The 27,072-nt window shown below is 39.2% G+C and overlaps 1 protein-coding gene across 3 annotated transcripts in view; it reads right to left on the bottom strand.

The window, feature by feature from the left end:
• Positions 1–27,072, bottom strand: part of TSNARE1 (t-SNARE domain containing 1) — a 302,535-nt gene that overhangs the window by 156,361 nt on the left and 119,102 nt on the right. For all 3 annotated transcript variants that reach the window (XM_075316115.1, XM_075316117.1, XM_075316116.1), the window contains one exon: positions 26,880–26,936. In XM_075316115.1, coding sequence (XP_075172230.1) covers positions 26,880–26,936 — 57 coding nt within the window. The remainder of the gene's footprint in view (positions 1–26,879; positions 26,937–27,072) is intronic.

Raw genomic sequence — 27,072 nt, 5'->3', positions numbered from 1 at the left:
GGATATGAAGAGGCCAAAACGCACAGGCCCGAAACAAGGGTCCGGATATGAAGAGGCCAGAAAGCACAGGCCCGGAACAAGGGTCCAACTATGAAGAGGAGGTCACAACACACAGGCCCGAAACCAGGGTCCGGATATGAAGAGGCCAGAACGCACAGGCCCGGAACAAGGGTCCAACTATGAAGAAAAGGTCAGAACACACAGGCCCGAAACCAGGGTCCGGATATGAAGAGGTCAGAACGCACAGGCCCGAAACCAGGGTCCAGATATCAAGATGCCAAAACGCAGAAGCCCAAAACCAGGGTCCGGATAGCAAGAGGCCAGGATGCATAGACCCGAAACCAGGGTCCGGATACCAAAAAGCACAGGCCCGAAACAAAGGTCTGAAAAGGAGGAGGAGACCAGCATGCACAGGCCTGAAACCAAGGTCCGGATACCAAATGGAGAACAGAACGCACAGGCCTGAAACTATGGTCTGGAAACCAGGAGGAGACCAGAACATACTGGCCCCAAACCAAGGTATGAAGATGAAGAGACCAGAACTCTCAGGCATGAAACCAAGGTCTGGAAACTAGGGAGAATTAAAACGTACAGGCCCGAAACCAAGGTCCAGATACTAAATGGGGAAAAGAACAAACAGGGCTGAAACCAAGGTCTGGAAACCAGAAGCAGACCAAAACATACAGGCTCGAAACCAAAGCTCTGGATAGCAGAACACACAGGCCTGAAACCAAGGTCTGGAAACCAGAAGCAGACCAAAACATAAAGGCTCGAAACCAGGGCTCTGGATAGCAGAACACACCGGCCTGAAACCAAGGTCTGGAAACCAGGAGGAGACCAAAACATAAAGGCTCAAAACCAGGGCTCTGGATAGCAGAACACACCGGCCTGAAACCAAGGTCTGGAAACCAGGAGGAGACCAAAACATACAGGCTCGAAACCAGGGCTCTGGATAGCAGAACACAACGGCCTGAAACCAAGGTCTGGAAACCAGGAGGAGACCAAAACATAAAGGCTCAAAACCAGGGCTCTGGATAGCAGAACACACCGGCCTGAAACCAAGGTCTGGGTATGAGAAGACCACACAGAACTCTCTGTGAACAGATGAACGGATCCAGATTTATGCACATAGGGCTCTATAGTGACCTGATTCAGGGTAACAGTATCGGTAAAAATATCCCTCCAATCAGACGTCTGTTTCCAAATGTCCACTCACCCCCAACCGGGTGTCTTTTTTTTTTTAACTATATTTTTATTCAAATTTTTCAATAACATAACACTGGCATAAGCGAATTCAGCATAGCAAATTCAACATTACATTGTCATGTTTGATCATCCCAAATTCCATACCAATTTTTAAAATCAATAACCGTAACATGGCAAGATAAAGCAAAGGAAAGCAGCGACCCCTTAACCAGTCATTCTTATCATTCCCCCCATTGAACCCTTGTGAACATGGTAATGACATATAATAAAGAAGTCCCACTCAAATCGGTTATTTCCCCCTCTCCTTTTAGTCAGCTTTCGGCCTTTCCTCCCCCACCTCCAAGCCATCCAATGTATCCTTCAATTTTTCAGTATGATACCAGACTGTGTGTTTGAAAGGTGACATAATCCTGACTATCTCCTCCCGAGTACAATAGGCCAGTATGAATTTCTTCCATTTGTTAAAGTGCTGTCGTATTCTATCCGCCCTCCTTTCTGCATCCAATCCTTCTATTTCAAGAAGATGCATGAGCTGACCCAAGATCTCTTCAATCGCGGGGACCCTAGACTCCAACCAATTTTTTAGTATCGCTCTCTTGGCTGCCAGAAGTATCACATGTATAAGTCTGGGTGGGTTAGTCATCTTCCCTTTGGTATCGTTCCCCTCCTCCCAATGGTGAAAAATAGCGAACACAGGTGAGAGCCGAACTTCAAGACCCCACACCTTTTGTATACAACTTTTGATCTGTGACCATAATGGACTCAAATGGGGGCAGGACCACAACCCGTGAAGGAGATCAGTTCCACTACTCTTACACTTAGGGCAATACATAAGCCTGTCTGGCTTTGTTGCTGATGGAGGGAGATTAAAACCATAAATTGCCTTGTGCATAATTCTAAATTGGGTTTCTCGCCAATTCTCATTTAAAATTGATTTACGAAGAGCATTCCACCCTCCCCTAATTTTTACCCCCATAGACGGGTCCTCAAATTGTTTTTCCCAAGATTTAAATAAACCTTCCGGGTGCTGTCCTGTTAATAGATCACGCATGGCTCCATAAAGAAAAGAGATAGATGATGAAGTTATTGAGTTCTTTACCAGACAATCAAAAGAGTTAAATACTACCTCCTGGGTCACATCATGCAACTGAGTCATAATACTATATCTCACTTGGTCATATTGGATTACTTGGTTAGGCCCCAGGCCATACTGCGCTATAATTTCGTCTCTACTCAACCATCTAGGTTCTGAGGTGTGCAAGAGATGAGCAACAGTCCTTATACCCCGCACCTTCCACTCTTCAAACAGCTTATTGCTTGTCCCCTGCACAAACTCTGGATTCCCCCACATAGGCAAGTATTTGGATATTTTATGGGGAAGTTTGTAGTTTTTCCTCAACGCCTTCCACGCTGCAATCGTGTCTTTAAATAAGGAAGAGTGCTTGATTTTCACTGGGAGATTAGCCTGCCTAGTATGAAGCAATGCCACCAGATCCCAAGGTTGTGCATAGTCTCTCTCAAGCTCCAGCGCTGAATAATGCCTAGAGCCTTTAATCCAATCCAGTATATATCTAGTCAAACAGGCTATATTGTAACCCCGAATGTTCGGCAAACTCAGACCTCCATGAACCTTAGATGCCATCAACTTCTTAAGCCCTATACGAGGGCGTTTCCCCCTCCAAATGAAGTGTGAAAAAGCTCTATTTAGCTGGACAATATCTTTATGCTAGAGAAGCAGGGGAAGTGTTTGAAGATGATACATTAATTTTGATATCGACATCATCTTAATTAGGTGGACTCTACCAATTAGGTTCAATGGAAGGTCGTGCCATCTTTTAAGATCTTGCTCTATTTGGCTCAGAAGGGGTGGATAGTTTAGACTATAGAGGGTTGCCGGAACCTTACCTATTTTAACTCCCAAGTATGTGATATATGACTTAGCCACTGTAATTCCTTCAAAAGGGTTCTGCTCCCGTGTTTGAACATTTGTCCCTCCCAGGTATAGGAGCTCGCACTTTGACGCATTAATCTTGAAGCCTGAGTACGCTCCAAACTCTCGCAAAATTTGTAAAATCTCGGGGACCTGCTGAGCTGGATTCGAAAGGAAAAGCAAAATGTCATCCGCAAAAAAAGCTGACTGAATTTGTCTATTATTTACAGAAATACCCTGGAAGGTGCTATGTGTAGATAACAATCGTACCAATGGTTCCAGAGCCAGATTAAAAAGTAATGGGGAAAGGGGGCAACCCTGTCTGGTTCCTTTCAGTAACGGAAAAGGGGCTGACAGATATCCTGGAATGTAAACTTGAGCCTTCGGATTTGTGTAAATTTCTCTAATGTAGGTATAAAATGACCCCGAAAAACGCATTTCATCTAGAACTCTATAAAGCCATGACCACTCAATATTGTCAAAGGCTTTCTCGGCATCTATTGTAAGCAAAGCGGGAGATTCTCCTTTCAGAGGCCGAAGGTTAACCCTATCCAGGACAAGAAGAACTTTTCTAATATTTAGTGTCCCTGATCTTTTCTGAATGAAACCGGCCTGTGCTGGGGAAATCAGTTGGGGAAGAATTATAGCTAGACGATTTGCCATAATCTTTGACATTATCTTCATATCTAGGTTGATAAGTGATATGGGCCTATACGAACACGGATCCTTCGGGTCCTTCCCCTGTTAAGGGATCAATTTTATATATGCCCGGTTATTATTTTGGAAAGACGCATTACCGTCTAGTATGCTATTATACAGCTCTAGTAATGTAGGTAAGATCTCTTCCTTTACTGTTTTATAGAATTCTCCCGTAAATCCGTCAGGGCCAGGGGCTTTATAATTATGCATGGAGTTGATTGTCCCCAATACTTCTTCCCCCGTAATTTTGGCATTCAGAAAAGTGCGATGCTCTTCTGTGAGTCGAGGTAGTGTCACTTTAGATAAAAGATTATTATCGGGAAATTTGTCTCGCTTTTCCGACGAATAAAGGTTTCTATAATACGTGCCTAAAGTCTCAATTATTGTCTTAGGCTCTGTGCGCACTGGGAAGTGGAATTTTCTTGAGAAAATTCCGCATGCCCTCAAAGATTACCGCACCCGCGGTAAAAAACCGCGGGAAACCGCACCCGAAAACCGCATGCGGTTTGCTGCGGTTTTACCGCGGTATTATTCGCGGTATTGCCGCGGTTTTGCCGCGTGCGGGTTGGGATGTGCTTTATTGCATTCAATGCAATAAAGCACATTGAAGAAAAAAAAAAAAAAAAAAGTCATTTAATTCTGAGAGTAGATAGACAGAAGAATAGATAGAGGGATAGATAGATAGATAGATAGATAGATAGAGGGATAGATAGAAAGATAGAGGGATAGATAGAGGGATAGATAGATAGATAGAGGGATAGATAGAGGGATAGATAGATAGACAGAGGGATAGATAGATAGAGAGATAGAGGACAGATCGCTGCATTTCCCACGGTCGGCAGTGAGTTCACATTACCGGCCGTGGGAAATGACCGGTAATTACCTCTGCTGCATTCAGCCTGTGTCTGTGACAGTCGCGGCTGGATGGAAGCAGCGCTGGACGTCGGACCTGGATTACGCCGGAGCTTTGGTGCGGGAGGGGTTAATAAAATGGTGAACGAGGCTTGTTTGTTTTATTTAAAATAAAGGATTTTTCTGTGTGTGTGTTTTTTTTCACTTTACTTACGGGTTGATCATGTCAGCTGTCACATAGACGCTGCCATGATCAAGCCTGGGGTTAATGGCGGTGGTCCCCCACCATCATTAACCCCTTGTATTACCTTGCCACCACTGCTACACGGTGGCAAGAAGAGTCGAGGACACGCCGGTATTGTCGCATAATGTATGCGACAGTGCCGGGGCAGCTGCGGCTGATATTCTCGGCTGCAGGAGGGGGAGTGAGGCGGGGGACATTACCCCTGCCCCTCTCCCTCCCCAGCCTGAGAATACCGGGCCGCCGCTGTGTGCTTACCTCGGCTGGACGGTAAATATGCAGCGGAGCCCACGTTCTTTTTTTCCTATATTTCCGTTTTCTTTCTATGTGTGTTCTATGTGTCTGTGTCTATGTGATCTATGTGTCTGTGATGTCTGTGTGTCTGTGATCTGTGTGTGTGTTTACTCTGCACGGCTTCCTCTTCCTGTAATGACATCACTTCCCTGCAAAACCGCAAGCAAGTGATGCACATTACCGGAGGTAAACCGCAAAATACCGCAGGGAATAACGCAGGAAAACGCAGTGAACCGCACAGAATTTGCTGCCTGCGTTATTCCCTGCGGGATTTCATGATTAACATTGAGTCAATGGAGAGAAATCCCGCAGCGCTGTGCGGAAAAGAAGTGACATGCACTTGTTTTTGCTGCGGGAATCCCACAGCAAAACATGCAGCTGTCAAATTCCGCCCAGTGCGCACAGGATTTTTTTTCTCCATAGGATTTGCTGGTGATTCACTGCAGAGATGTTATGAACATTTTCTGCAGCGAAACATGCAGCAAATCCGCGGCAAAATCCGCGAAAAATCCGGTAAGTGCGCACATAGCCTTAGGGTTTTTGTGTATCTCCCCCTTTTGATTTTTTATTTGCATGGGTCCCTGAGTTATAATCCTATTTTTTGCTAAGTTGGCCAGTATTTTCCCTCCTTTATTTCCAAAGCGATGTAATGTAGCTTCTTGCATTGACCTAGCCATTTGTTCCCGTTTTTCCGCCCACCCATTAAAAGCTCTTTGGGCTATTACCCTTCTATCTCTATGGTCCCTATCAGGATGCTTTTGAAAAGAAGTATATGCTTCCCTCAATTTATGGGAGGTTTCAGTAAATTTAAGATGAGCCTTTTTCTTCAAATAGGAAACATGTGCTATCGTTCTGCCCCGTAATGCTGCCTTCGCCGTGTCCCATAATAACATAGGTGTGTCTTTATGTTGATCATTATGGGGTGTCTTTTTTTAACTGCCAACTCCTCCACCAGCATGTCCATTCCTGACTGTTGACCGTCTCAACTGGAAACCAATTTCTGATTGTCGCCCCGTCACCGGACGTCAGACGTTGACTGCCGATTCCTCTAATGGAGACTCTTTATTTTACTGCTTCCTGATGAGACGCCCATTCCCAATTATCAATAGGTCTCTGTATGAATCAGGAGGCTCAGGATGAATAATGGAGCAGCTGTGACAAAGGCTGCGCCACAGCACACGGGAAAGAGAAATGGAAATAGAAAGACGGATTGGTGACATGAAACAGGTCGGTTCTCGTCCGCCGCTTGCACTTTTCTGCTTACATAGAGGACTTCATATTATACCAGAGAACATTTACTTTACAGGCGACAGCGCAGTAAATGTCACCGTCCTCTGTACACAGCAGATCGGCGGCTGCACACACCGGGAACACCATAAAGAGGAAGACGAGGCGAAGACACACTCACAAGAATTGAGGTCTGCCCCCAATCTCATCACACAGAGAAAAGACAAAACTACAGAAAACAATGATGATCTGGGGGGGCTTCAGCAAGGCTGGAATTGGGCAGATTAAACTTTGCGAGGAACGCATGAATCAAGCCGCATACAAGGTTATCCTGGAGAAATAGTTGCTTCCTTCTGCTCAGGCAATGTTCCCCAACTCTGAGGACTGGTTTTACCAGCAGGACAATGCGCCATGTCACACAGCTAGGTCACCAATGTGTGGCTATAGGACCACCACATCAAAACCCTGTCATGGCCAGCCCAATATCCAGACCTGAACCCCATTGAAAACCTCTGGAATCTAATCAAGAGGGAGATGGATAGTCACAAGCCATCAAACAAAGAAAAACTGAACCAGGAGTGGCATAAGGTCACCCAAAAGCAGTGTGACAGACTGATGGAAAAACTGACAATTTTGCAATTGTCTCAATTTTTGCCACAGCTGTGTATATATTATGTAAATACACACACAAAAGCATCAGCTACAAGTTACAGCATCAAAAAAGCAAATCGATGGTCTGCAATTTGTGATGTCTAATACTGCCAACCGTGCACAAGAATATAACTACTATAATACTGCCCCTATGTACAAGAATATAACTACTATAATACTGCCCCTATGTACAAGAATATAACTACTATAATACTGCCAACTATGTACAATAATATAACTACTATAATACTGCCCCCTATGTACAAGAATATAACTACTATAATACTGCGCCTATGTACAAGAATATAACTACTATAATACTGCCAACTATGTACAAGAATATAACTACTATAATACTGCTCCTATGTACAAGAATATAACTACTATAATACTGCCCCTATGTACAAGAATATAACTACTATAATACTGTCCCTATGTACAAGAATATAACTACTATAATACTGCCCCTATATACAAGAATATAACTACTATAATACTGCCCCTATATACAAGAATATAACTACTATAATACTGCCCCTATGTACAAGAATATAACTACTATAATACTGCCCATATGTACAAGAATATAACTACTATAATACTGCCCCCTATATACAAGAATATAACTACTATAATACTGCCCCCTATGTACAAGAATATAACTACTATAATACTGCCCCCTATGTACAAGAATATAAGTACTATAATACTGCCAACTATGAACAAGAATATAACTACTATAATACTGCTCCTATGTACAAGAATATAACTACTATAATACTACCCCTATGTACAAGAATATAACTACTATAATACTGCGCCTATGTACAAGAATATAACTACTATAATACTGCTCCTATGTACAAGAATATAACTACTATAATACTGCTCCCTATGTACAAGAATATAACTACTATAATACTGCGCCTATGTACAAGAATATAACTACTATAATACTGCTCCTATGTACAAGAATATAACTACTATAATACTGCCCCCTATGTACAAGAATATAACTACTATAATACTGCCCCTATGTACAAGAATATAACTACTATAATACTGCCCCTATGTACAAGAATATAACTACTATAATACTGCTCCTATGTACAAGAATATAACTACTATAATACTGCCCCCTATGTACAAGAATATAACTACTATAATACTGCCCCTATGTACAAGAATATAACTACTATAATACTGCCCCCTATGTACAAGAATATAACTACTATAATACTGCCCCTAACTACTATAATACTGCCCCTATGTACAAGAATATAACTACTATAATACTGCTCCTATGTACAAGAATATAACTACTATAATACTGCCCCCTATGTACAAGAATATAACTACTATAATACTGCCCCTATGTACAAGAATATAACTACTATAATACTGCTTCTATGTACAAGAATATAACTACTATAATACTGCCCCTATGTACAAGAATATAACTACTATAATACTGCCCCTATATACAAGAATATAACTACTATAATACTGCCCCTATGTACAAGAATATAACTACTATAATACTGCCCCTATGTACAAGAATATAACTACTATAATACTGCTCCTATGTACAAGAATATAACTACTATTATACTGCCCCTATGTACAAGAATATAACTACTATAATACTGCCCCTATGTACAAGAATATAACTACTATAATACTGCTCCTATGTACAAGAATATAACTACTATAATACTGCCCCTATGTACAGGAATATAACTACTATAATACTTCCCCTATGTACAAGAATATAACTACTATAATACTGTCCCTATGTACAAAAAGATAACTACTATAATACTGCCCCCTATGTACAAGAATATAACTACTATAATACTGCCCCTATGTACAAGAATATAACTACTATAATACTGCCCCTATGTACAAGAATATAACTGCTATAATACTGCCCCTATGTACAAGAATATAACTACTATAATACTGCCCCTATGTACAAGAATATAACTACTACAGTCATGGCCAAAAGTTTTGAGAATGCTACAAATATTAATTTTTACAAAGTCTACTGCCTAAGTTTGTCTAATGGCAATTTGCATATACTCCAGAATGTCATAAAGAGTGATCAGCTTAACAGCAATTACTTGCAAAGTCAATATTGGTAAGAAAATGAACTTTAACCCCCAAAACACATTTCAGCATCATTGCATTCCTGACTTAAAAGGAGCAGCTAACATTGTTTTAGTGATTGTTCCAGTAACACAGGTGTGGGTGTTGATGAGGACAGGGCTGGCGATCAGTCATGATTAAGTAAGAATGACACCACTGGACACTTTAAAAGGAGGCTGGTGCTTGGTATCATTGTTTCTCTTCAGTTAAGCATGGTTATCTGTAAAGAAACACGTGCAGCCATCATTGCTCTGCACAAAAATGGCCTAACACGGAAGAGTATCGCAGCTACAAAGATTGCACCTCAGTCAACAATCTATCGCATCATCAAGAACTTCAAGGAGAGAGCTTCCATTGTTGCTAAAAAGGCTCCAGGGCGCCCAAGAAGGACCAGCAAACGCCAGGACCGGATCTTAAAACTGTTTCAGCTGCGGGATGGGACTAGCAGCAGTGGCGAGCTAGCTCAGCAATGGCAGCAGGCTGGTGTGAGGGCTTCTGCACGCACTGTGAGGCGGAGACTCATTGAGCAAGGCCTGGTTTCAAGGAGGGCAGCAAAGAAGCCACTTCTCTCCAGAAAAAACATCAGGGACCGACTGATATTCTGCAGAAGGTACAGGGAGTGACTGCTGAGGACTGGGGGAAAGTCATTTCTCAGATGAATCCCCTTTTCGATTGTTTGGGACATCTGGAAACCGCTTATTAGGAGAAGAAGAGGTGACGCTACCACCAGTCTTGTCTCATGCCAACTGTTAAGCATCCGGAAACCATTCATGTGTGGGGTTGCTTCTCAGCCAAGGGAATCGCACCACTCACAGTCTGGCCTAAAAACACAGCCATGAATAAAGAATGGCACCAGAATGTCCTCCAAGAGCAACTTCTCCCAACCGTCCAAGAGCAGTTTGGCCCCAACAATGCCTTTTCCAGCATGATGGAGCACCTTGCCATAAAGCAAAGGGGATCACTAAATGGCTTATGGAACAAAACATAGAGATTTTGGGTCCATGGCCTGGAAACTCCCCAGATCTTAATCCCATTGAGAACTTGTCGGCAATCATCAAGAGACGGGTGGACAAACAAAAACCAACCAATTCTGGCAAAATGCAAGCATTGCTTATGCAAGAATGGACGGCGATCAGTCAGGATTTGCTCCAGAAGGTGATTGAGAGCATGCCCGGGAGAATTGCAGAGGTCCTGAAGAAGAAGGGTCATCACTGCAAATATTCACTTGCTGCATTAACTCATTCTAACTGTCAATAGAACCTTCTGGACTCATAATATGATTGCAATTATATGTCTGTATGTGATGTAAACATCAGACAAACACAATTAAACACCAGAGGGAACAGATCATGTGAAAATAGCATTTTGGTGTCATTCTCAAAACTTTTGGCCATGACTGTATAATACTGCCCCTATGTACAAAAATATAACTACTATAATCCTGCCCCCTATGTACAAGAATATAACTGCTATAATACTGCCCCTATGTACAAAAATATAACTACTATAATACTGCCCCCTATGTACAAGAATATAACTACTATAATACTGCCCCTATATACAAGAATATAACTGCTAAAATACTGCCCCTATATACAAGAATATAACTACAATAATACTGCCCCTATGTACAAGAATATAACTGCTAAAATACTGCCCCTATATACAAGAATATAACTGCTAAAATACTGCCCCTATATACAAGAATATAACTACTATAATACTGCCCCTATGTACAAAAATATAACTACTATAATACTGCCCCATGTACAAGAATATAACTACTATAATACTGCCCCATGTACAAGAATATAACTACTATAATACTGCCCCTATGCACAAGAATATAACTGCTATAATACTGCCCCTATGTACAAGAATATAACTGCTATAATATTGCCCCTATGTACAAAAATATAACTACTATAATACTGCCCCTATGTACAAGAATATAACTGCTATAATACTGCCCCTATGTACAAAAATATAACTACTATAATACTGCCCCCTATGTACAAGAATATAACCACTATAATACTGCCCCTATGTACAAGAATATAACTGCTAAAATACTGCCCCTATATACAAGAATATAACTACTATAATACTGCCCCATGTACAAGAATATAACTACTATAATACTGCCCCATGTACAAGAATATAACTACTATAATACTGCCCCTATGTACAAGAATATAACTGCTATAATACTGTCCCCTATGTACAGGAATATAACTAATATAATACTGCTCCTATCTACAAGAATATAACTATATAATACTGCCCCTATGTACAAGAATATAACTGCTATAATACTGCCCCTATGTACAAAAATATAACTACTATAATACTGCCCCCTATGTACAAGAATATAACTACTATAATACTGCCCCTACATACAAGAATATAACTGCTAAAATACTGACCCTTTATACAAGAATATAACTACAATAATACTGCCCCTATGTACAAGAATATAACTGCTAAAATACTGCCCCTATATACAAGAATATAACTGCTAAAATACTGCCCCTATATACAAGAATATAACTACTATAATACTGCCCCATGTACAAGAATATAACTACTATAATACTGCCCCATGTACAAGAATATAACTGCTATAATACTGTCCCCTATGTACAGGAATATAACTAATATAATACTGCTCCTATCTACAAGAATATAACTATATAATACTGCTCCTATGTACAAGAATATAACTACTATAATACTGCACCTATGTACAAGAATATAACTACTATAATACTGCCAACTATGTACAAGAATATAACTACTATAATACTGCCCCTATGTACAGGAATATAACTACTATAATACTTCCCCTATGTACAAGAATATAACTACTATAATACTGTCCCTATGTACAAAAAGATAACTACTATAATACTGCCCCCTATGTACAAGAATATAACTACTATAATACTGCCCCTATGTACAAGAATATAACTACTATAATACTGCCCCTATGTACAAGAATATAACTGCTATAATACTGCCCCTATGTACAAGAATATAACTACTATAATACTGCCCCTATGTACAAGAATATAACTACTACAGTCATGGCCAAAAGTTTTGAGAATGCTACAAATATTAATTTTTACAAAGTCTACTGCCTAAGTTTGTCTAATGGCAATTTGCATATACTCCAGAATGTCATAAAGAGTGATCAGCTTAACAGCAATTACTTGCAAAGTCAATATTGGTAAGAAAATGAACTTTAACCCCCAAAACACATTTCAGCATCATTGCATTCCTGACTTAAAAGGAGCAGCTAACATTGTTTTAGTGATTGTTCCAGTAACACAGGTGTGGGTGTTGATGAGGACAGGGCTGGCGATCAGTCATGATTAAGTAAGAATGACACCACTGGACACTTTAAAAGGAGGCTGGTGCTTGGTATCATTGTTTCTCTTCAGTTAACCATGGTTATCTGTAAAGAAACACGTGCAGCCATCATTGCTCTGCACAAAAATGGCCTAACACGGAAGAGTATCGCAGCTACAAAGATTGCACCTCAGTCAACAATCTATCGCATCATCAAGAACTTCAAGGAGAGAGCTTCCATTGTTGCTAAAAAGGCTCCAGGGCGCCCAAGAAGGACCAGCAAACGCCAGGACCGTATCTTAAAACTGTTTCAGCTGCGGGATGGGACTACCAGCAGTGGCGAGCTAGCGCAGCAATGGCAGCAGGCTGGTGTGAGGGCTTCTGCACGCACTGTGAGGCGGAGACTCTGAGCAAGGCCTGGTTTCAAGGAGGGCAGCAAAGAAGCCACTTCTCTCCAGAAAAAACATCAGGGACCGACTGATATTCTGCAGAAGGTACAGGGAGTGACTGCTGAGGACTGGGGGAAAGTCATTTTCTCAGATGAATCCCCTTTTCGATTGTTTGGGACATCTGGAAACAGCTTATTAGGAGAAGAAGAGGTGAGCGCTACCTCCAGTCTTGTCTCATGCCAACTGTTAAGCATCCGGAAACCATTCATGTGTGGGGTTGCTTCTCAGCCAAGGGAATCGCACCACTCACAGTCTGGCCTAAAAACACAGCCATGAATAAAGAATGGCACCAGAATGTCCTCCAAGAGCAACTTCTCCCAACTGTCCAAGAGCAGTTTGGCCCCAACAATGCCTTTTCCAGCATGATGGAGCACCTTGCCATAAAGCAAAGGGGATCACTAAATGGCTTATGGAACAAAACATAGAGATTTTGGGTCCATGGCCTGGAAACTCCCCAGATCTTAATCCCATTGAGAACTTGTCGGCAATCATCAAGAGACGGGTGGACAAACAAAAACCAACAAATTCTGGCAAAATGCAAGCATTGCTTATGCAAGAATGGACGGCGATCAGTCAGGATTTGCTCCAGAAGGTGATTGAGAGCATGCCCGGGAGAATTGCAGAGGTCCTGAAGAAGAAGGGTCATCACTGCAAATATTCACTTGCTGCATTAACTCATTCTAACTGTCAATAGAACCTTCTGGTCTCATAATATGATTGCAATTATATGTCTGTATGTGATGTAAACATCAGACAAACACAATTAAACACCAGAGGGAACAGATCATGTGAAAATAGCATTTTGGTGTCATTCTCAAAACTTTTGGCCATGACTGTATAATACTGCCCCTATGTACAAAAATATAACTACTATAATCCTGCCCCCTATGTACAAGAATATAACTGCTATAATACTGCCCCTATGTACAAAAATATAACTACTATAATACTGCCCCCTATGTACAAGAATATAACTACTATAATACTGCCCCTATATACAAGAATATAACTGCTAAAATACTGCCCCTATATACAAGAATATAACTACAATAATACTGCCCCTATGTACAAGAATATAACTGCTAAAATACTGCCCCTATATACAAGAATATAACTGCTAAAATACTGCCCCTATATACAAGAATATAACTACTATAATACTGCCCCTATGTACAAAAATATAACTACTATAATACTGCCCCATGTACAAGAATATAACTACTATAATACTGCCCCATGTACAAGAATATAACTACTATAATACTGCCCCTATGCACAAGAATATAACTGCTATAATACTGCCCCTATGTACAAGAATATAACTGCTATAATATTGCCCCTATGTACAAAAATATAACTACTATAATACTGCCCCTATGTACAAGAATATAACTGCTATAATACTGCCCCTATGTACAAAAATATAACTACTATAATACTGCCCCCTATGTACAAGAATATAACTACTATAATACTGCCCCTATGTACAAGAATATAACTGCTATAATACTGCCCCTATGTACAAAAATATAACTACTATAATACTGCCCCCTATGTACAAGAATATAACCACTATAATACTGCCCCTATGTACAAGAATATAACTGCTAAAATACTGCCCCTATATACAAGAATATAACTACTATAATACTGCCCCATGTACAAGAATATAACTACTATAATACTGCCCCATGTACAAGAATATAACTACTATAATACTGCCCCTATGTACAAGAATATAACTGCTATAATACTGTCCCCTATGTACAGGAATATAACTAATATAATACTGCTCCTATCTACAAGAATATAACTATATAATACTGCCCCTATGTACAAGAATATAACTGCTATAATACTGCCCCTATGTACAAAAATATAACTACTATAATACTGCCCCCTATGTACAAGAATATAACTACTATAATACTGCCCCTACATACAAGAATATAACTGCTAAAATACTGACCCTTTATACAAGAATATAACTACAATAATACTGCCCCTATGTACAAGAATATAACTGCTAAAATACTGCCCCTATATACAAGAATATAACTGCTAAAATACTGCCCCTATATACAAGAATATAACTACTATAATACTGCCCCATGTACAAGAATATAACTGCTATAATACTGTCCCCTATGTACAGGAATATAACTAATATAATACTGCTCCTATCTACAAGAATATAACTATATAATACTGCTCCTATGTACAAGAATATAACTACTATAATACTGCACCTATGTACAAGAATATAACTACTATAATACTGCTCCTATGTACAAGAATATAACTACTGTAATTCTGCACCTATGTACAAGAATATAACTACTATAATACTGCTCCTATGTACACGAATAACTAGTATAATACTGCTCCTATGTACAAGAATATAACTACTATAATACTGCCCCTATGTATAAGAATATAACTACTATAATACTGCCCCTATGTACAAGAATATAACTACTATAATAATGCACCTATGTACAAGAATATAACTACTATAATACTGCACCTATGTACAAGAATATAACTACTATAATACTGCCCCTATGTACAAGAATATAACTACTATAATAATGCACCTATGTACAAGAATATAACTGCTATAATACTGCCCCTATGTACAAAAATATAACTACTATAATACTGCCCCCTATGTACAAGAATATAACTACTATAACACTGCCCCTATGTACAAGAATATAACTACTATAATACTGCCCCCTATGTACAAGAATATAACTACTATAATACTGCCCCTATGTACAAGAATATAACTGCTAAAATACTGCCCCTATGTACAAGAATATAACTGCTAAAATACTGCCCCTATATACAAGAATATAACTGCTAAAATACTGCCCCTATATACAAGAATATAACTACTATAATACTGCCCATTTACAAGAATATAACTACTATAATACTGCCCCATGTACAAGAATATAACTGCTATAATACTGTCCCCTATGTACAGGAATATAACTAATATAATACTGCTCCTATCTACAAGAATATAACTATATAATACTGCTCCTATGTACAAGAATATAACTACTATAATACTGCACCTATGTACAAGAATATTACTATAATACTGCTCCTATGTACAAGAATATAACTACTATAATACTGCACCTATGTACAAGAATATAACTACTATAATACTGCCCCTATGTACAAGAATATAATTACTATAATACTGCCCCTATGTACAAGAATATAATTACTATAATACTGCACCTATGTACAAGAATATTACTATAATACTGCACCTATGTACAAGAATATAACTACTATAATACTGCCCCTATGTACAAGAATATAATTACTATAATACTGCCCCTATGTACAAGAATATAATTACTATAATACTGCACCTATGTACAAGAATATTACTATAATACTGCTCCTATGTACAAGAATATAACTACTATAATACTGCACCTATGTACAAGAATATAACTACTATAATACTGCCCCTATGTACAAGAATATAATTACTATAATACTGCCCCTATGTACAAGAATATAACTACTATAATACTGCACCTATGTACAAGAATATAACTACTATAATACTGCCCCTATGTACAAGAATATAATTACTATAATACTGCCCCTATGTACAAGAATATAACTACTATAATACTGCACCTATGTACAAGAATATAACTACTATAATACTGCACCTATGTACAAGAATATAATTACTATAATACTGCCCCTATGTACAAGAATATAATTACTATAATACTGCTCCTATGTACACGAATATAACTACTATAATACTGCTCCTATGTACAAGAATATAACTACTATAATACTGCCTCTATGTACAAGAATATAACTACTATAATACTGCCTCTATGTACAAGAATATAACTACTATAATAATGCATCTATGTACAAGAATATAACTACTATAATACTGCACCTATGTACAAGAATATAACTACTATAATACTGCCCCTATGTACAAGAATATAACTACTATAATACTGCCCCTATGTACAAGAATATAACTACTATAATACTGCCCCTATGTACAAGAATATAACTACTATAATACTGCCAACTATGTACAAGAATATAACTACTATAATACTGCCCCTATGTACAAGAATATAACTACTATAATACTGCCAACTATGTACAAGAATATAACTACTATAATACTGCCCCTATGTACAAGAATATAACTACTATAATACTGCCAACTATGTACAAGAATATAACTACTATAATACTGCCCCCTATGTACAAGAATATAACTACTATAATACTGCCAACTATGTACAAGAATATAACTACTATAATACTGCTCCTATGTACAAGAATATAACTACTATAATACTGCGCCTATGTACAAGAATATAACTACTATAATACTGCTTCTATGTACAAGAATATAACTACTATAATACTAACCCTATGTACAAGAATATAACTACTATAATACTGCTCCCTATGTACAAAAAGATAACTACTATAATACTGCCCCCTATGTACAAGAATATAACTACTATAATACTGCCCCTATGTACAAGAATATAACTACTGTAATACTGCCCCTATGTACAAGAATATAACTACTACAGTCATGGCCAAAAGTTTTGAGAATGCTACAAATATTAATTTTTACAAAGTCTACTGCCTAAGTTTGTCTAATGGCAATTTGCATATACTCCAGAATGTCATAAAGAGTGATCAGCTTAACAGCAATTACTTGCAAAGTCAATATTGGTAAGAAAATGAACTTTAACCCCCAAAACACATTTGAGCATCATTGCATTCCTGACTTAAAAGGAGCAGCTAACATTGTTTTAGTGATTGTTCCAGTAACACAGGTGTGGGTGTTGATGAGGACAGGGCTGGCGATCAGTCATGATTAAGTAAGAATGACACCACTGGACACTTTAAAAGGAGGCTGGTGCTTGGTATCATTGTTTCTCTTCAGTTAACCATGGTTATCGCTAAAGAAACACGTGCAGCCATCATTGCTCTGCACAAAAATGGCCTAACAGGGAAGAGCATCGCAGCTACAAAGATTGCACCTCAGTCAACAATCTATCGCATCATCAAGAACTTCAAGGAGAGAGCTTCCATTGTTGCTAAAAAGGCTCCAGGGCGCCCAAGAAGGACCAGCAAACGCCAGGACCGGATCTTAAAACTGTTTCAGCTGCGGGATGGGACTACCAGCAGTGCCGGGCTAGCGCAGCAATGGCAGCAGGCGGGTGTGAGTGCTTCTGCACACACTGTGAGGCGGAGACTGAGCAAGGCCTGGTTTCAAGGAGGGCAGCAAAGAAGCCACTTCTGCCAAGAAAACACATCAGGGACCGACTGATATTCTGCAGAAGGTACAGGGAGTGGACTGCTGAGGACTGGGGGAAAGTCATTTTCTCAGATGAATCCCCTTTTCGATTGTTTGGGACATCTGGAAACAGCTTATTAGGAGAAGAAGAGGTGACGCTACCTCCAGTCTTGTCTCATGCCAACTGTTAAGCATCCGGAAACCATTCATGTGTGGGGTTGCTTCTCAGCCAAGGGAATCGCACCACTCACAGTCTGGCCTAAAAACACAGCCATGAATAAAGAATGGTACCAGAATGTCCTCCAAGAGCAACTTCTCCCAACCGTCCAAGAGCAGGCGCCCAACAATGCCTTTTCCAGCATGATGGAGCACCTTGCCATAAAGCAAAGGGGATCACTAAATGGCTCATGGAACAAAACATAGAGATTTTGGGTCCATGGCCTGGAAACTCCCCAGATCTTAATCCCATTGAGAACTTGTCGGCAATCATCAAGAGACGTGTGGACAAACAAAAACCAACAAATTCTGGCAAAATGCAAGCATTGCTTATGCAAGAATGGACAGCGATCAGTCAGGATTTGCTCCAGAAGGTGATTGAGAGCATGCCAGGGAGAATTGCAGAGGTCCTGAAGAAGAAGGGTCATCACTGCAAATATTCACTTGCTGCATTAACTCATTCTAACTGTCAATAGAACCTTCTGGTCTCATAATATGATTGCAATTATATTTCTGTATGTGATGTAAACATCAGACAAACACAATTAAACACCAGAGGGAACAGATCATGTGAAAATAGCATTTTGGTGTCATTCTCAAAACTTTTGGCCATGACTGTATAATACTGCCCCTATGTACAAAAATATAACTACTATAATCCTGCCCCCTATGTACAAGAATATAACTGCTATAATACTGCCCCTATGTACAAAAATATAACTACTATAATACTGCCCCCTATGTACAAGAATATAACTACTATAATACTGCCCCTATTTACAAGAATATAACTACAATAATACTGCCCCTATGTACAAGAATATAACTACTATAATACTGCCCCTATTTACAAGAATATAACTACAATAATACTGCCCCTATGTACAAGAATATAACTACTATAATACTGCCCCTATATACAAGAATATAACTGCTAAAATACTGCCCCTATATACAAGAATATAACTACTATAATACTGCCCCTATGTACAAAAATATAACTACTATAATACTGCCCCATGTACAAGAATATAACTACTATAATACTGCCCCATGTACAAGAATATAACTACTATAATACTGCCCCTATGCACAAGAATATAACTGCTATAATACTGCCCCTATGTACAAGAATATAACTGCTATAATACTGCCCCTATGTACAAAAATATAACTACTATAATACTGCCCCTATGTACAAAAATATAACTGCTATAATACTGCCCCTATGTACAAAAATATAACTACTATAATACTGCCCCCTATGTACAAGAATATAACTACTATAATACTGCCCCTATATACAAGAATATAACTACAATAATACTGCCCCTATGTACAAGAATATAACTGCTAAAATACTGCCCCTATATACAAGAATATAACTGCTAAAATACTGCCCCTATATACAAGAATATAACTACTATAATACTGCCCCATGTACAAGAATATAACTACTATAATACTGCCCCATGTACAAGAATATAACTACTATAATACTGCCCCTATGTACAAGAATATAACTGCTATAATACTGTCCCCTATGTACAGGAATATAACTAATATAATACTGCTCCTATCTACAAGAATATAACTATATAATACTGCCCCTATGTACAAGAATATAACTGCTATAATACTGCCCCTATGTACAAAAATATAACTACTATAATACTGCCCCCTATGTACAAGAATATAACTACTATAATACTGCCCCTATATACAAGAATATAACTGCTAAAATACTGCCCCTATATACAAGAATATAACTGCTAAAATACTGCCCCTATATACAAGAATATAACTACTATAATACTGCCCCTATGTACAAGAATATAACTACTATAATAATGCACCTATGTACAAGAATATAACTGCTAAAATACTGCCCCTATATACAAGAATATAACTGCTAAAATACTGCCCCTATGTACAAAAATATAACTACTATAATACTGCCCCCTATGTACAAGAATATAACTACTATAATACTGCCCCTATATACAAGAATATAACTGCTAAAATACTGCCCCTATATACAAGAATATAACTACAATAATACTGCCCCTATGTACAAGAATATAACTGCTAAAATACTGCCCCTATATACAAGAATATAACTGCTAAAATACTGCCCCTATATACAAGAATATAACTACTATAATACTGCCCCATGTACAAGAATATAACTACTATAATACTGCTCCCTATGTACAAAAAGATAACTACTATAATACTGCCCCCTATGTACAAGAATATAACTACTATAATACTGCCCCTATGTACAAGAATATAACTACTATAATACTACCCCTATGTACAAGAATATAACTACTATAATACTGCTCCCTATGTACAAAAAGATAACTACTATAATACTGCCCCCTATGTACAAGAATATAACTACTATAATACTGCCCCTATGTACAAGAATATAACTACTGTAATACTGCCCCTATGTACAAGAATATAACTACTACAGTCATGGCCAAAAGTTTTGAGAATGCTACAAATATTAATTTTTACAAAGTCTACTGCCTAAGTTTGTCTAATGGCAATTTGCATATACTCCAGAATGTCATAAAGAGTGATCAGCTTAACAGCAATTACTTGCAAAGTCAATATTGGTAAGAAAATGAACTTTAACCCCCAAAACACATTTCAGCATCATTGCATTCCTGACTTAAAAGGAGCAGCTAACATTGTTTTAGTGATTGTTCCAGTAACACAGGTGTGGGTGTTGATGAGGACAGGGCTGGCGATCAGTCATGATTAAGTAAGAATGACACCACTGGACACTTTAAAAGGAGGCTGGTGCTTGGTATCATTGTTTCTCTTCAGTTAACCATGGTTATCTCTAAAGCAGGGGTGGGCAATTAATTTTCCCATGGGGCCGCATGAGAAATTGGGATTGGTTTAGAGGGCCGGACTAATATAATTACCTCAGTTCTACCCAATATACTACATCACTACACCCCCTCCATATACTACACCTGTATTATACTACATCACTACACCCCCTCCATATACTACACCTGTAATAAACTACATCACTACACCCCCCATATACTACACCTGTATTATACTACATCACTACACCCCCTCCATATACTACACCTGTAATAAACTACATCACTACACCCCCCATATACTACACCTGTATTATACTACATCACTACACCCCCTCCATATACTACACCTGTAATAAACTACATCACTACACCCCCCATATACTACACCTGTATTATACTACATCACTACACCCCCTCCATATACTACACCTGTAATAAACTACACCACTACACCCCCCATATACTACACCTGTATTATACTACATCACTACACCCCCTCCATATACTACACCTGTAATAAACTACATCACTACACCCCTATATACTATACCTGTATTATACTACACTCCCTCCATATACCTGTAATATACTACACCCCCATATACACCTGTATTATACTACACCACTATATAATACACCTCCGATATACTACATCATTACACCCCATATACTACACCTGTAATATACTACACCTCCATATAGCACACCTGTAATATACTACATCACTACATCCCATATAGTACACCTGTAATATACTACATCACTACACCCCTATATACACCTGTAATATACTACATCACTACACCCCTATATACACCTGTAATATACTACATCACTACACCCCTATATACACCTGTAATATACTACATCACTACACCCCTATATACACCTGTAATATACTACACCTCAATATAGCACACCTGTAATATACTACACCTCCATATAGTACACCTGTAATATACTACACCTCAATATAGCACACCTGTAATATACTACACCTCCATATAGCACACCTGTAATATACTACATCACTACACCCCTATATAGCACACCTGTAATATACTACACCTCCATATAGCACACCTGTAATATACTACACCTCAATATAGCACACCTGTAATATACTACACCTCCATATAGCACACCTGTAATATACTACGCCTCCATATAGCACACCTGTAATATACTACACCTCCATATAGCACACCTGTAATATACTACACCTCAATATAGCACACCTGTAATATACTACACCTCCATATAGCACACCTGTAATATACTACATCACTACACCCCTATATAGCACACCTGTAATATACTACACCTCCATATAGCACACCTGTAATATACTACATCACTACACCCCTATATAGCACACCTGTAATATACTACACCTCCATATAGCACACCTGTAATATACTACACCTCCATATAGCACACCTGTAATATACTACACCTCCATATAGCACACCTGTAATATACTACAACTCCATATAGTACACCTGTAATATACTACATCACTACACCCCTATATACACCTGTAATATACTACATCACTACACCCCTATATACACCTGTAATATACTACACCTCAATATAGCACACCTGTAATATACTACACCTCCATATAGTACACCTGTAATATACTACACCTCAATATAGCACACCTGTAATATACTACACCTCCATATAGCACACCTGTAATATACTACATCACTACACCCCTATATAGCACACCTGTAATATACTACACCTCCATATAGCACACCTGTAATATACTACACCTCAATATAGCACACCTGTAATATACTACACCTCAATATAGCACACCTGTAATATACTACACCTCCATATAGCACACCTGTAATATACTACACCTCCATATAGCACACCTGTAATATACTACACCTCCATATAGCACACCTGTAATATACTACACCTCCATATAGCACACCTGTAATATACTACACCTCCATATAGCACACCTGTAATATACTACACCTCCATATAGCACACCTGTAATATACTACACCTCCATATAGCACACCTGTAATATACTACACCTCCATATAGCACACCTGTAATATACTACATCACTATACCCCCATATACTACACCACTATATACACCTCCATATAGCACACCTGTAATATACTACACCTGCACCCCCATATCACACACACTACACCCCATACAGCCTGCACCCCCATATCACACACACTACACCCCATACAGCCTGCACCCCCATATGTCACACACCCTGCCCACATATCTCACCCTGCCTGTACCCCAACTTACCCCTCTCAAACACTCTGCACCCCTTCACATCCTTCTGTCAGTCTGCAGCCCTCATATGCCACTCACCCTGTAGCTCCATCTTCCCTCATATGCACTCACCCTGCAGCCCCCCTCCCCCTCATGTCCCCTCTTTTCTTATTACCAGTCATCATGTGTCCACATCTCCTTCAGCATTCAGCATGTCTTGCTTTCTCCCCGGCAATCCTGTCTCCTCCCACACAGTCACATGGGCGTGACATCATCGCAGGTCCTGGAAGATGAATTATTCCGTCTGCTCTGCTGTGCTGCTCCTTCTCCTGCACTGACTGTGCGGACCTGCACAGGATCTCTCCCTACTCGGCATGCTGCAGCCCGGCTCCACTGCACCGGCTGAAGACGGGCGGGCCGGTCACAAAGAGCAGGCGGGCCGGATGTGGCCCGCGGGCCGCCCGTTGCCCAGGTCTGCTCTAAAGAAACACGTGCAGCCATCATTGCTCTGCACAAAAATGGCCTAACAGGGAAGAGCATCGCAGCTACAAAGATTGCACCTCAGTCACCAATCTATCGCATCATCAAGAACTTCAAGGAGAGAGCTTCCATTGTTGCCAAAAAGGCTCCAGGGCGCCCAAGAAGGACCAGCAAACGCCAGGACCGTATCTTAAAACTGTTTCAGCTGCGGGATGGGACTAGCAGCAGTGGCGAGCTAGCGCAGCAATGGCAGCAGGCTGGTGTGAGGGCTTCTGCACGCACTGTGCGGAGGAGACTGAGCAAGGCCTGGTTTCAAGGAGGGCAGCAAAGAAGCCACTTCTCTCCAGAAAAAAACATCAGGGACCGACTGATATTCTGCAGAAGGTACAGGGAGTGACTGCTGAGGACTGGGGGAAAGTCATTCTCTCAGATGAATCCCCTTTTCGATTGTTTGGGACATCTGGAAAACAGCTTATTAGGAGAAGAAGAGGTGACGCTACCACCAGTCTTGTCTCATGCCAACTGTTAAGCATCCGGAAACCATTCATGTGTGGGGTTGCTCCTCAGCCAAGGGAATCGCACCACTCACAGTCTGGCCTAAAAACACCGCCATGAATAAAGAATGGCACCAGAATGTCCTCCAAGAGCAACTTCTCCCAACTGTCCAAGAGCAGTTTGGCGCCCAACAATGCCTTTTCCAGCATGATGGAGCACCTTGCCATAAAGCAAAGGTGAGCACTAAATGGCTCATGGAACAAAACATAGAGATTTTGGGTCCATGGCCTGGAAACTCCCCAGATCTTGATCCCATTGAGAACTTGTGGGCAATCATCAAGAGACGGGTGGACAAACAAAAACCAACAAATTCTGGCAAAATGCAAGCATTGCTTATGCAAGAATGGACAGCGATCAGTCAGGATTTGCTCCAGAAGATGATTGAGAGCATGCCAGGGAGAATTGCAGAGGTCCTGAAGAAGAAGGGGCAACACTGCAAATATTCACTTGCTGCATTAACTCATTCTAACTGTCAATAGAACCTTCTGGTCTCATAATATGATTGCAATTATATTTCTGTATGTGATGTAAACATCAGACAAACACAATTAAAAACCAGAGGGAACAGATCATGTGAAAATAGCATTTTGGTGTCATTCTCAAAACTTTTGGCCATGACTGTATAATACTGTCCCTATGTACAAAAATATAACTACTATAATACTGCCCCCTATGTACAAGAATATAACTACTATAATACTGCTCCTATGTACACGAATATAACTACTATAATACTGCACCTATGTACAAGAATATAACTACTATAATACTGCCCCTATGTACAAGAAAATAACTACTATAATACTGTCCCTATGTACAAGAATATAACTACTATAATACTGCTCCCTATGTACAAGAATATAATTACTATAATACTGCCCCTATATACAAGAATATAACTGCTATAATACTGCCCCTATGTACAAAAATATAACTACTATAATACTGCCCCCTATGTACAAGAATATAACTACTATAATACTGCCCCTATGTATAAGAATATAACTACTATAATACTACCCCTATGTACAAGAATATAACTACTATAATACTGCACCCATGTACAAGAATATAACTACTATAATACTGCCCCTATGTATAGGAATATAACTACTATAATACTGCTCCTATGTATAGGAATATAACTACTATAATACTGCTCCTATGTACAAGAATATAACTACTATAATACTGCCCCTATGTATAAGAATATAACTACTATAATACTACCCCTATGTACAAGAATATAACTACTATAATACTGCACCTATGTACAAGAATATAACTACTATAATACTGCCCCTATGTACAAGAATATAACTACTATAATACTGCCCCTATGTACAAGAATATAACTACTATAATACTGCCCCTATGTACAAGAATATAACTACTATAATACTGCCCCTATGTACAAGAATATAACTACTATAATACTGCCCCTATGTACAAGAATATAACTACTATAATACTGCTCCTATGTACAAGAATATAACTACTATAATACTGCTCTCTATGTACAAGAATATAACTACTATAATACTGCTCTCTATGTACAAGAATATAACTACTATAATACTGCTCCCTATGTACAAGAATATAACTACTATAATACTGCCCCTATGTACAAGAATATAACTACTATAATACTGCCCCTATGTACAAGAATATAACTACTATAATACTGCCCCTATGTACAAGAATATAACTACTATAATACTGCCCCTATGTACAAGAATATAACTACTATAATACTGCTCCCTATGTACAAGAATATAACTACTATAATACTGCTCCCTATGTACAAGAATATAACTACTATAATACTGCCTCCTATATACAAGAATATAACTACTATAACACTGCTCCCTATGTACAAGAATATAACTACTATAATACTGCCCCCTATGTATAAGAATATAACTACTATAATACTGCCCCCTATATACAAGAATATAACTACTATAATACTGCTCCCTATGTACAAGAATATAACTACTATAATACTGCCCCTATGTAGAAGGGTATAACTACTATGAAAACCGTTCGGCAGTCATGGTGCGGTGTATCATCACTGTATGACGTGCAGTAATTCTGGCGGTTTTTCAGTTTATCACTCCGCTGCGTCACTTACTTGTTTCTGTTTTTTCTGTCCGTTGTCGAGTAATGACTTGGATTTCTCGGCTATTTTCTGTGGGTGGAGAGAACAGAGCGGCGTCAGCTCCTGAACATTGCTATGGCTGTGTCATTACATGATGGGGCTGAGCGCGGGCTGCGGGGGACGGGGTATAGAAGGGTGCCGCATTACTTAAATAGCAGCAATGATG

The sequence above is a fragment of the Anomaloglossus baeobatrachus genome, chromosome 6 (genome assembly GCF_048569485.1).
Source record: "Anomaloglossus baeobatrachus isolate aAnoBae1 chromosome 6, aAnoBae1.hap1, whole genome shotgun sequence".
Taxonomy (NCBI): domain Eukaryota; kingdom Metazoa; phylum Chordata; class Amphibia; order Anura; family Aromobatidae; genus Anomaloglossus; species Anomaloglossus baeobatrachus.
The sequence above is the reverse complement of the archived record's forward strand: the minus strand, read 5'-3'. Positions and strand labels throughout refer to the sequence as shown.